Source organism: Aquarana catesbeiana, linkage group LG09 (assembly GCF_042186555.1).
Source record: "Aquarana catesbeiana isolate 2022-GZ linkage group LG09, ASM4218655v1, whole genome shotgun sequence".
In the NCBI taxonomy this organism is placed as follows: Eukaryota; Metazoa; Chordata; class Amphibia; order Anura; family Ranidae; genus Aquarana; species Aquarana catesbeiana.
Window position 1 is genome coordinate 60,435,955 of NC_133332.1, and position 13,293 is coordinate 60,449,247.

The 13,293-nt window shown below is 42.4% G+C and overlaps 1 protein-coding gene across 1 annotated transcript in view; it reads right to left on the minus strand.

The window, feature by feature from the left end:
- Nucleotides 1-2,564: 2,564 nt before the first annotated feature.
- LOC141107710 (cytochrome P450 2G1-like) overlaps nt 2,565-13,293 on the minus strand; it is a 38,954-nt gene continuing 28,225 nt past the window's right edge. The window contains exons 8-9 of the mRNA XM_073598629.1: nt 3,395-3,536; nt 2,565-3,224 (exon numbers count right to left, since the gene is read on the minus strand). Coding sequence (XP_073454730.1) covers nt 3,043-3,224; nt 3,395-3,536 — 324 coding nt within the window. The 3' untranslated portion in view covers nt 2,565-3,042. The remainder of the gene's footprint in view (nt 3,225-3,394; nt 3,537-13,293) is intronic.

A 13,293-nucleotide genomic window follows, 5' to 3' on the forward strand; every position in this document is an offset into this window, starting at 1 on the left:
TGGAACTTCTGGCGGCTATGGTGACCTCTCTGGAATATAGTGGGATTCCAGAGAGGTCAGGGGGAAGATAAAATCTCACTGTATGCAGACGCCACTTTGTTATACCTTGGTGACACGGAGGACTCTCTGTGGGCAGCGATGCAACAAATTGATCAGTTTGGGCAGCTCTCTGGCTTTGCCATTAACTGGCACAAATCAGTCCTTCTCCCTTTAGACCCTTTGCCAACAGCTCTACCAGAAAGCATGGCCCAGATTCAAGTAGTTACCTCATTCAAATACCTGGGTATAGTAATAACTAGAGTACATTCCTTTTAACCTGAAACCACTACTACAAGAATTTCAGCAAAAGTATACCAACTGGTGTAAATTGCCACTGACAGTAACCGGGCATGTGAACCTCTTTAAGATGATCTGGGCCCCGCAATTATTACATAATGCCCCAGTATGGATCCCGAACTATTGGTTCTAACGTGTGGAATCACAGTTTCAGACTCTTATCTGGAGGGGTGGAGTGGCACATTTCAAGCTCGCCATTCTGCAGCTCCCAAAAGACCAGGGGGGACTGGCTGTCCCACTCCTGAAAGCATTACTTTGCGGCCCAATTACAACACTTTGCGGGTTGGGACTTTTCTATAAATGGGATCCCTTCTAGGGGTCTGCTAATCGATCCAGAGTCGAGCTACACGGCGATGTCCCATATGGAAATAGGGTTTCCGGGAGTCCCACCTCATTGTCCCACAGTTCAGCTACTGATAAAAATTTGGAAGAGTGTCAGGCATAGACTAGGTTTAACTGGATTTCTACACCACACACCTATTTGGCACAACCGCTTTTATATGGACCTGGCCAAGGTCCCCAAACACCCAGTATGGGAGAAGGTAGGGATTAGATACCTCTCACAGGTGCTTCATAATTCTGTCCTGAAGCCATATCATCAGTTGGTATAGGAATTTCCAGTATTGAAGGGCCATCACTTTCAATACATACAACTACAGTATGCCACAAGATGTCAGCGTAGGCGATCTGCTTTGAGGCTGGAGGACTCCTCATTCCTGGAGTCCATTTACACTGAGCCAGAGAAGGGCATTATTTCTTGAATCTATGTGCACCTCCTATCTCATATAGAAGCCCCTGACCTTTTAACCTGCCGAGCGGGATGGGAGAGAGATCTTGGTCCCATTGATGGCGAGCAGTGGAATTAGATCCTAGGAGTAGGGCCTTTAGTGTCAGTTTCTGCGGCACAGAAACTGTGACACCAGTACAACAGCATAGATGGGGTAAGAGAGAGTCTCAAGCTCATTCTGGAGATCTCATCCACATGCTCTGGAAATGTCCCAAGCTTGTGCAATATTGGAGTTATCACCACTATCAATAAGATATATCAAGTTCAACTGACTATGGACCCACTGATGTGTCTATTGGGCAGTCTCAATGAGGAACAGTACCACCCTTCGGTGTATGTTGCCCTTACAAGACTTTTGTACCTGGCCAGAAAGCTGATTGCTCACCTCTGGCTCTCAGCACAATCCCCAATGACCGCACAGTGGATCTAAGCAGTCAATAATATCCTAGTGCGGGAAAAAAAATACCTATTATCATAGGAAATCACCACAGAAGTTCACAAGCATTTGGCAGAATTGGCTGAGCGCCCCAGAGGTAGCACCCCGCAGCTGGTCCTGAATAGATTATTGCTGGGCTAGCTGACCACACACATTCGGTCCTGCTGTGAGTCCTTACGGGACAATTTACAAGTTGAATGCCATGGTTTCCTTTAAGGGACATCTGATGAGGACATGCTGGCATGGGACCACTCTCGCACAAACTCACTAATACTAACTTCCGGTTGATTTTATTTATTAATTTATTTTTTATTTATGTTATTTTATTTTATTTCTTCTTCCCCTTTTGTTTCCCCTGTTTCTGCTATTTTTATAGCCTAACTGTTTACTTCTCTTTGACAATATGTGAAACATTGAGTATGATGCAATGCACACCCTATTTTTGATTAATCAAATGGCTACGCAGGTATTGCAGATAATCCTATGACGTACTGATTACATTTCCTGTTTACTATGCACTGTATGCCTATTCCTATGTACCCTGTACTGCCTTATGTTTCACTCAATAAACTTCTACTTTGTTGATAATTATCACCATTATTAATATCTTTGATTGGTGTTTGGTGCAATATTCTCTCTTCATACTTACCAATTGGTGCCCTTTGCTCATTGCTCCCTGATATAGGAATATTCTGCTGCTTCTTACTATTGGACATTACGGCATCATATACCAAGCTGTTCTCCGAAGACACATGACACACTACTCTGTTTTTATGATCTTTATTGGCTTATACTAGGGCACATGTAAGTTGGCCGTTACACATATGAATAATATGTTTCTTTCTTTGTGGGTATCCCAAAACCAGGTACAGTATGATTAACAGCTATGCCTTTCTCTTTGGATAGGTCATCTCTATCTGTGGTCAAGATATAGAGGTCCTGAGGAAGCTATAATTGTGAAACGCGTCGACCTTTTGACATAGCAATAATAGAGTCACATAAGAGTAATAATTAAAATGTTTTATATGTACTGAGCCAATGGGTTTCTTTTAGAATAAGTATGTAAAACAATTTTAACTTTTGTAATAAAGACAATATTTTATCTATTGGATTTTCATTGTCCTTTTCTGGTACCGCTAAAGTTCATCAGTTGTTCTTTTCCAATTTCAAAGTGTTTTACATATAACACTGAATTATTCACATACCATTCCTGGGCCCAGCAGAGCCTACAATAATGTTTCCTGAGTGATATATCACACAAACATGGGGTGAACAGACAGATTTCAGACAAATGATATCCCTGGTTTGAAATAAATTCAGGACCCCAGCAGGTGCTATTGCTCATGGACTTGTTTAGAGGACATTACAGAGAGAAAAACAAAAGTCCACAAAATATTGCATTATTATTTACAAACTGTAAAGTGATAGGTGCTCTTAGAACATGAACAAGATATCCAATAACATCAGAGTATACAATAGTCTTTCAGCGAGGTACAGCCAACATCTCATAGTCACAAGGTCTAGAAGCATTGCTCTTGGGCTCTGGTGTGATTTCTATGTACGTTCTATCCATGGTGGGTGTCAGAGTAAATCTTTGCAGAATGGTTGTAAAAAAAAGGAAGAGTTCCATGCGAGCCAGACCCTCCCCCATACACATACGTTTTCCTGGGAAATGAGAGAAAAACACAACTGTCACTTTTTGAAAATAAAGTTCCTTACCCTGAAGTGTTAGCTTTGTAAATTTAGCCTATGTTCCAGAATACAACCATGGTTTAAATAACCACTGTCTATCCAAAAACGATTAGCTATACTTGTAATTAACTATAAGACGGTACCTGCTGAAAATGGCATAAAGGCATCACTCTTCTTAAAGGTGCCATTCTCATTAAGGAAATGTCCAGGGTCAAATTTGGAAGGGTTTTTGAACTGTTTGGGGTCCTTCAAGACTGAAGTTAGGACTGGAATAACCACCGTTCCCTAAAATTAAAGAATTAAATTGGTTAATTGGAGACAGATGCAGGCAAAAAAAAAGGTAGTGTTAAAGAATTACAAAAAAGTACTAAAGTAGTAAAAAGAAGAACGCATGTTTAAGGCCTAGAAGGAATGCAGACTGCAGCTCACGGTACAGCTTTGCAGGGTCAGTGAACTCTTCATACACACCCAGGTTCCACTTTACAACAGTCCTAGGCCTGATCAGGAGTCCCAAATAACCTTTGTCTCAGGAATTTTTCTACTCAGTGGTTCCAGGGTTAGCCAATAGGAGGACCCTATCCAACACTTGAGGCCCTTGAGACAAGGCGTCACTTATGATGGACGTATGTGCCCGGGGAATCTTCCTGGCCAGTGCCCTTAGTGGATCCACCATTACGAAACCACCGCTCACCCCTGACCCAAGTTGTTTGCTAAATCCCACTTTCCCCAAGCTATTGGCTACACCTAACTTCTTAGAAAGAATTGAAGATCGATCCAGAATACTCACTTGAAGAAAAGAACATCTACTTTAGGAGTTGTTCAACAGGTATATCTTCAGATTCTTTCTCACAGTAAAGCATATTGTATAACGTCTCAACAGTACAGAGCACAAAGGTTCCCATAACAGTACAGAACAAGGGGCCTGGTCCCTAGCACCAGGAGGAGAGTTACAGCAACCACAATTTGCTCACAGTCTATTGACCATATCTTTGTTGGAAATAGCAGTTCTATTCCTTCTGTTTTCCACTTGCTGCTATTATCTCTTGACTCCTCCCTGCTAGCGTGATGGACAGAAAGGTTACGCTTTCAGATAAGAGTGGTCGGCACGGATTCGGCGCACTCGGATCACTTTTATCGGCAGTGGGAGAGGGGGCCCCCCCCTCCACTCTCCAGTGCTCTCCGCTGCTTACCGGAGCCACCGGCACCAGCAGGGGCAATCGTGTTCTGTCCCCTGTTAGGTATGGAGATGAGTGAGGGAAAGATGGCCTCCACACGTCTCCATACAATTGCAGAGCGGAAGCGAAGTCACTTCCGTCCATAGCTCTTAAAGCAACTTTTTTTTTTTTTTTTCAAATTACATTTAATATTTATTTATTTTTTTAATACATTTTAGTGTAAATATGAGATCGGAGGTCTTTTTGACCCCCAATCTCAGAGGCCCTGTCATACTTTTTTTCTATTACAAGGGATGTTTACATTCCTTGTAATAGGAATAAATATGACACAATTTTTTTTAAAGAACAGTGTAAAAATATAAAATAAAAGGTAAAATAAAAAGGAAAAAAAATCTTTTTTTTTTAAACATGCCCTGTCCCGCCGAGCTTACGTGCAGAAGCAATTGCATACCTGAGTAGCGTCCACATATGAAAATTGTGTTCAAACCACACATGTGAGGTATCGTCGGGATCGTTAGATCAAGAGCAATAATTCTAGCCCTAGACCTCCTCTGTAACTCAAAACCTGCAATCTTTAGAATTTTTTAAATGTCCCATATGGAGATTTTTAAGGGTAAACGTTTGTTGCTATTCCAAGAGCGGGCGCAACTTTGAAGTGTGACATGTTGGGTATCAGTTTACTTGGCATAACATCATCTTTCACAATATAAAAAAAAATTGGGCTAACTTTACTGTTGTCTTATTTTTTTAATTCAAAAAAGTGAATTTTTAAAAAAAAAAGTGCGCTTGTAAGACCGCTGAGCAGATACAGTGTGACAAAAAGTATTGTAACTACCGCCATATTATTGCCTAGGGTGTTAGAAAAAAAAATATATAGTGTTTGGGGGTTCTAAGTAATTTTTTTAGCAAAAAAAAAAAATTATTTTAACTTGTAAACAACAAGTTTGAAAAATAGGCCCAGTCTTATGCCCCGTACACACGGTCGGATATTGATCGGACATTCCGACAACAAAATCCTAGGATTTTTTCCAACGGATGTTGGCTCAAACTTGTCTTGCATACACACGGTCACACAAAGTTGTCGGAAAATCCGATCATTCTGAACGTGGTGATGTAAAACACGTACGTCGGGACTATAAACGGGGCAGTAGCCAATAGCTTTCATCTCTTTATTTATTTGAGCATGCGTGGCACTTTGTGCGTCGGATTTGTGTACACACGATCGGAAATTCCGACAACGGATTTTGTTGTGATTTTACAGCCTGCTCTCAAACTTTGTGTGTCGGAAAATCCGAAGGAAAATGTGTGATGGAGCCTACACACGGTCGGAATTTCCGACAACAAGGTCCTATCACACATTTTCCGTCGGAAAATCCGACCGTGTGTACAGGGCATTAAAGTGGTAAATATTTTCAATTTTGATTACATATCATTTTTTAGACCTAATGATGTCTTCACTGGATTTCTATGCAATGCAGGCAGATCACTTCTGACGTGAGGGGACAGCAGGGTGTTGTGCATAGTCTCCTGAAAACAACACAACACCTTGCCTCACTACTCTTCTCAAGAGCCATTAGTCCTGCTGCAAGCAGTGGGCTAGCTATTGGGAAGAGTTATACAAATATTACATTTCCTTCATTGGTCCGTTTTTTCGGGAGCAGTGTTTTTTTTAATGCTTAAAGTGAAACAATAAAAACAAAATATTCCAGGGGGCGTGGTCTGCCAGCGCCAGAGATGGCTGCCTAGACTCTGTGCTTGTCAGCCAGGGGAGAGAAATGGAGCGACACAGGCCCAATCCCGCAGTCAATCCACGACCATCCAGCCTCCTCAAAGCCCGGACACCCCATCCAGCCATGTCTCAGAAGCGGATGACAGATCACCATCCACAGAAGCTGACAACCTTCTTCACCAACCCTCCACATAAGGTCAGTCAGAGCCAAAATGGCGCCGGTGGGGCCGCGACCACGACACAGATCTCCCAGATGAGACCCCGGGAAATCAGGACCCTCACTGCCCACCCTCGCCACCTAAACACAGAGCGGGGGACAACCCCATCACAAGCAGCCCAGCGAAAGCCCACATGTGGATGGATCCGCCGCCACCTGCACAAATTGAGGCCCAAGCTTTCAGCTGTTCCAATGGAACCAGGCCTTACAATCCTCCATGGCCTCTTTCCCCACCACAGGGCAGCCTGTGATTGACACCACCCTAAAGGACATGCTGCTGTCACTCCAGTCCTCACTAATGACAGACCTCTCTTCCCTATTCACTAAAATATCCACAGACATGCATGTCATGGATGAGAGGGTGTCTCACTTAGAACACAGTATGGAGGAATGCACCACAACTGTCAATGATTTAATTGAATCCTATGCTGAAGTGAAACAAGAGCAATCCTGGGTAAGTGCCAAGCTGGCCAACTTAGAAGACAGATCTAGGAGGAATAATATAAAACTGAGAGGAGTGCCTGAGTCCATATTACAGACAGACCTCCCTAAATATGCCAAGGAACTTATGCATTTAATCCTTCCAGATGCATCACCCAGGGATCTGATAGTCGATCGAATCCACAGAATCGCCAAACCCTCTCACCAAACAGCCTCTCTCCCTAGAGATGTCTTAATGAGAGTTCACTTCTTCCACATAAAAGAAAAGCTTCTCACGGCAGCCAGAAACAGCCCGTCACTCCCCGGGCCATACGATGGAGTACTGCTATTCCCTAACCTTTCTAAATACACATTGCAGCTGAGGAGACAACTCAACCCGATCACTAAAGGCCTGCACAACCACAAGATTCAATTTAAATGGCGCTATCCGGCGACACTGCTAATAACGAGAAATGGTGCATCACACGTGATCCATACCCTTTACAAGGGCATGCAACTGCTTCACACTTGGGGAATCATCCCTGACCCACTGCAGGATTCTAGCCCGCCACTGGATCAACGTGGCCCTCACCCATCTCGATGCACCCAAGGGAACCGTGGCACTTGAACAGAGCTTTTACTCTGAATTCCATTGGGCCTATACATTTACACAGTAGATCCTCTCCCTGGATACCAGCTTTTAGACTTATTAATCGAGTTGATATTTGACTTTGTTACCCCCCGAAGTGGTTTATGTGAAAATCTACCTTCTCTACTCCACCTACCATTCCAACCGGTGGCCAACCCACCTTGTTACATTTATCTACAAGTTCCAATGTTTTTCTTGACTCAGTTCTACTTGTTAACCTTGTTGTTTTACAGCCACAGCCCCGCTTGTCTAGAGCGATTTCACGTCCATATCAGGTACATCAGAGTACACACTGGCCTCCGAGTCCAGGGAGACCACTATCCTGCATATAACTGTAAGTGTGTGTAACTCTCCAATTAAACATACAACACCAACAATGCCAATTACATTGCTGTCCCTTAATGCGAATGGGCTCAACCACCCAACAAAGAGACACTCACTCTGGAAAACAGCCCTAGACCTAAAATGTGACATCCTCTGCGTACAAGAGACACATTTTAAATCTACAGCTACACCTGCGTGTGTGAATAGACATTTCCCTCATGTTTACGCTGCCCCTTTCACCTCTAAAAAAAGAGGAGTGCTGATAGCGGTAAGAAATTCAGTCACATTCCACCTGAATCAAATTGCTTCAGACAATGAGGGATGTTACATTATTCTTGTATGTACCATTAACAAAATTGTTCATACACTGGTAAATATCTATGCTCCAAATGTCAAACAAATGCAATTTCTCCGTACACTTATGCGTGTTGTTCAACCCTTGAAACAAGGCCACATTATCATTTGTGGGGACTTTAACCTAGTACCAGAAGTCCAATTAGACTCCACCTCTGCAACAAAAAGCAGGGAATCCCCCCTGAAAAACTTAATTGGTACTTAGGATTTGTTTGATGTATTGCGTTGCCTTCATGGAACGGAGAGGGAGAGTTAAGAGGGAGAGGGAGAGTGACCTATATTTGCAGCAGGACCCTGACACATATCAACCCTCCTCTGAGGACATCAATGAGTTCCTTAAGCACATTCGACTCCCATCACTATTGTCAGAACAACTATCCTGATTAAATGACCCTTTCACGGAACAAGAAATAACAGCAACCATAAAAACCCTCCCCCCAGGTAAAGCACCAGGCCCCGACGGCCTAGCTGGGGAATACTTCAAGCAATTCGCACAGCAATTAGCACCACACTTAACTGCACTATTCAATGACGCGGCCTTCTCTTAAAAGTTCCCTCATGAATCCCTACAAGCATTGATTATCACCCTCCCTAAACCGGGGAAAGAACCGGTGGCCCCCCAAAATTTTCGTGCAATCTCGCTCCTAAACTTAGACCTGAAAATCTATGCAAAAATGATCGCCACATGACTACTCAACATCATGCCCACACTAATCCATAGGGACCAATCCGGCTTTACAACTGGCAGACAAGCGTCCGACGCCACAAGGAGATTGATTGACATCATGCACTACGCCGAGACCAGTGGAACGCCTTCTCTGCTCCTATCACTGGAACGCAGAGAAGGCTTTGGACAGAATTCATTGGAAATACCTGCAGCACATCCTCCAGAAGTTTGGGTTCAGGGGACAAATATTGAATGCCTTGCTTGCACTATACACCACCCCCTCAGCCCACGTATTCTCAGCCGATATGATATCCTAACCATTCGCCATAACCAACGGCACCAGGCAGGCACTGATTTTCAATCTGCTCATGAAACCCCTAGCGGAACACATCAGACAAAACCCTAAAATAACAGGTTTTGAAATAGGCCACAAGACATACAAGATCAGTCTGTTGCAGATGACGTCATCCTCATGCTAACCAACCCGACGTCTTCCCTGGTAGAAGTACAAAATACCCTCCACTGGTTCAGCAGAGTCTCCTATTATAAAGTAAATGCCACAAAATCGTATATCCTTGACCTAGGCCTAGACGCCACTACCAGAAACCTACTCCAAGCTCAATCCCCCTTTACATGGGCAGAAAACGACATATCATATCTGGGGGTGCAACTGACAAAATCAACAAAAAATCTTTTTAATTATAACTTCAAATCATTCCTCACCGAACTCCAAAAAGATGTCCAACAATTAGCTAAGCACAAATTAACATGGTCAGGCAGACTCGCAGTATTTAAAATGTTACACCTACCTCAATTACTCTACTTATTTCGAACCATTCCCATCCCTATCCCGGCATCTTATTTCAAATCTCTCCAAACAACTCTTAACAAACTCCTATGGCAGGGAAAGAAACCTAGATGTGCAAAAACTACACTCACTAAACATAAATTTGCAGGAGGGGCGTGGTCTATTGACTTTGAAGACTATTACTGGGCATCAATTCTGACCCAAATGCAGGACTGGTTCCGGCAGCACCCCCACACTTTATGGGGGGTAACTGAAGGCAGCATCAATCAAACACAATAATCTATAAAGCTGGCTCCTGGGAATCCCAATTGGCACCCCCATATCTAAGGCGCTACCCCCCACGATGAGAGCCTCAGCTCTTGCTTGGAAAAAATTAACTAATCTAGAAACAACACAACTTAGCCCATTCTCACCAGCTGGCCTAATAGACATACTACAACACTGTACTATGGACCTTTTATGAATGACGAACCTACGTAAACCTTGAAAATTCTACCTGTATCTGAGCTGTAATACTTGTTTTGATATTGTGAAAAAATTTAATGTAACCTGCATTCTCTTTTTGTTACACATTTGAAAAATCAATAAAAACTATTGAAAGAAAAAATTAAATATTCCTTTAAATATCGTGCCTGGGGGGGTGTCTATAGTATACCTGTAAAGTGGTGCATTTTCCCTGTGTTTAGAACAGTACCACAGCAAGATGACATTTCTAAAGGAAAAATTGTAATTTAAAACTGATTGCGGCTGTAATGAATTGTCGGGCCTCGGCAACATGGATAAAACTCATTGAAAAAAAGAGCATGGGATCCCCCCCCAGTCCATTACCAGGCGCTTTGGGTCTGGTATGAATATTAAGGGGAACCCCAAACCAAATTAAAAAAAAAAAAATTGCGTGGGGGTCCCCCTAATATCCATATCAGGCCCTTCGGGTCTGATATGGAAATTAAGGGGTACCCTGCGCCAAAATGCCGTAGGGGTCCCCCCAAAATCCATACCAGACCCTTCAGGTCTGGTTTGGATTTTAAGGGGAACCCTGTGCCAAAATGTAACAAAAAAGGCCTGCCAGGTTGTGTGCTTGGATGAGGGTCTGGTATGGATTTTGGGGGGGCCCTATGCCATTTAAAAAAAAAAATTGGCGCAGGGTTCCCCTTAATTTCCATATCAGACTTGAAGGGCCTGGTATGGATTTTAGGGGGACCTCACGCATTTTTTTTAAGTTTTGGTTCGGGGTTCCCCTTAATATTCATAGCAGACCCGAAGGGCCTGGTAATGGACTTGGGGGGATCCCATGCTCTTTTTTTCAATGAGTTTTATCTATATTGCCGAGACCCAGCAATTCATTAGAGCCGCAATCAGTTTTAAATGACGATTTTTCCTTTAGAAATGTCATTTTGTTGTGGTACTGTTCTAAACACGGGAAAAATGCGTCACTTTACAGGCATACTATAGACACCCCCAGGCACAATATTTAAAGGAACATTTCATTTTTATTGTTTCACTTTAAGCATTAAAAAAATCACTGCTCCCAAAAAAAGGTCAGTTTTTAAAAAAAAATTTTGCATTGATACATGTCCCCTGGGGCAGGACCCGGGTCCCCAAACATTTTTTATGACAATAACTTACATATAAGCCTTTAAAACGAGCACTTTTGATTTTTCATGTTAGTGTCCCATAGACTTTAACGGTGTTCCGGTGGCTTTCGAATTTGCCCCTAACACCGCATATTGAACAACCAAAGTTCGGACCGAACTTATGCTCGGGCCAAACCGTTCGCCCATCCCTAATGGGTAGATGTCAGTATGCTGGAGTGGGCATTGCCAGGCAGACTGTATCTGCATGCAGGCTGCTCTAGGTAAGTATAATACAAGAAAAACTGTATACACAACTATGCCGAACCCCAATAACATAAAGGATTAAAGCTAGCCAACACTGGAAAGTTAGCACAATAAAGTTCAAAAGTCAAAGAAAAATTTCAGTGCAGTGCTAATAACTGGAACAGAATAAATACAGTGCCTTGAAAAACTATTCATAGCCCTTGAAATTTTCCACATTTTGCCATGTTACAACCAAAAACATAAATGTATTCTATTGGGATTTTATGTGATAGACCAACACAAAGTGGCACATAATTGTGAAGTGGAAGGAAAACCATAAATGGCTTTCAAATTTGTTTACAAATAAATATGTGAAAAGTGTGGCATGCATTTGTATTCAACCCCCTGTACTCTGATACCCCTAACTAAAATCTAGTGGAACCAATTGCCTTCAGAAGTCACCTAATAGTAAAAAGAGTCCATTTGTGTGTAATTTAATCTCAATATAAATTCAGCTGTTCTGTGAAGCCCTTGGAGGTTTGTTAGAGAACTTAGTGAACAAACAGCATCATGAAGGCCAAGGAACACACCAGACAGGTCAGGGATACAGTTGTGGAGACGTTTAAAGCAGGGTTAGGTTATAAAAAAATATCCCAAGCTTTGAACATCTCACAGAGCACTGTTCAATCCATCATCTGAAAATGGAACGTGTATAGCACAACAGCAAACCTACCAAGACATGGCCATCCACCTAAACTGACAGACCGGGCAAGGAGAGCATTAATCAGTGAAGCAGCCAAGAGGCCCATGATAACTCTGGAGGAGCTGCAGAGATCCACAGCTCAGGTGGGAGAATCTGTCCACAGGACAACTATTAGTCGTGCACTCCACAAATCTGGCCTTTATAGAAGAGTGGCAAAAAGAAAGCCATTGTTGAAAGAAAGCCATAAGAAGTCCTGTTTGCAGTTTGCAAGAAGCCATATGAGGGATACAGAAAACATGTTAAATAAGTTGCTCTGGTTAGATTAGACCAAAATTGAACTTTTTGGCCTAAAAGCAAAACGCTATCTGTGGCAGAAAACTAACACTGCACATCATCCTGAAACATGGTGGTGGCAGCATCGTGTTATGGGGATGCTTTTCTTCAGCAGGGACAGGGAAAGTAGTCAGAGTTGATGGGAAGATGGATGGAGCCAAATACAGGGCAATCTTAGAAGAAATGTAATCCTGTGGGTATAATTGAGAAAAAGGCGCCACTACTCAAAATACCGCCACTGCGCCTCTGGATAGATACAGAGTATGTGGAAGCTGCCACTTAAAAGGATCAAATATAAAAGCTGAATTTTAACTACTGGTCAATCTGGGATAATGACAAAAAGTCAAAATAGCGGCACTAAATGTTTGTACACAAGGAGTATTAAATCCCCTAAAGTGACATGTGACTCACAATTTACAAATGCAAATATAACTGACATGTGCTAAAATATAATAAATGCTATAGCACTAAATTGACAAACACCCTGTGACAAGTGAAGTGATATGATGTAGCTAGTGAAGCTACAAGAAAAAAAAAAAAATTCCAAAATATAAAAAATAAAGTCCATGAAATATTGAAGAGGATCTATAGTCGATGTGAAGATCTCTTAATCCATTCACCATACCAATGTGTCTGTGATTCCACTCCCCTAAAGAAACGCACTCACCGAATTCCAATGCCTACATTCTCATGTTAGGCTAAAGCGCATTTAAACCACATGGATAGGGTTTTAGAGCAATCATCCGAACTCCAGCCGTGCGTCTCATATAACCTCCACATGTGAATAAAAAAGTGTACCAATAGTGTAATACCGTAAACAAAGCTTTAATGAAAACACTAAACAGC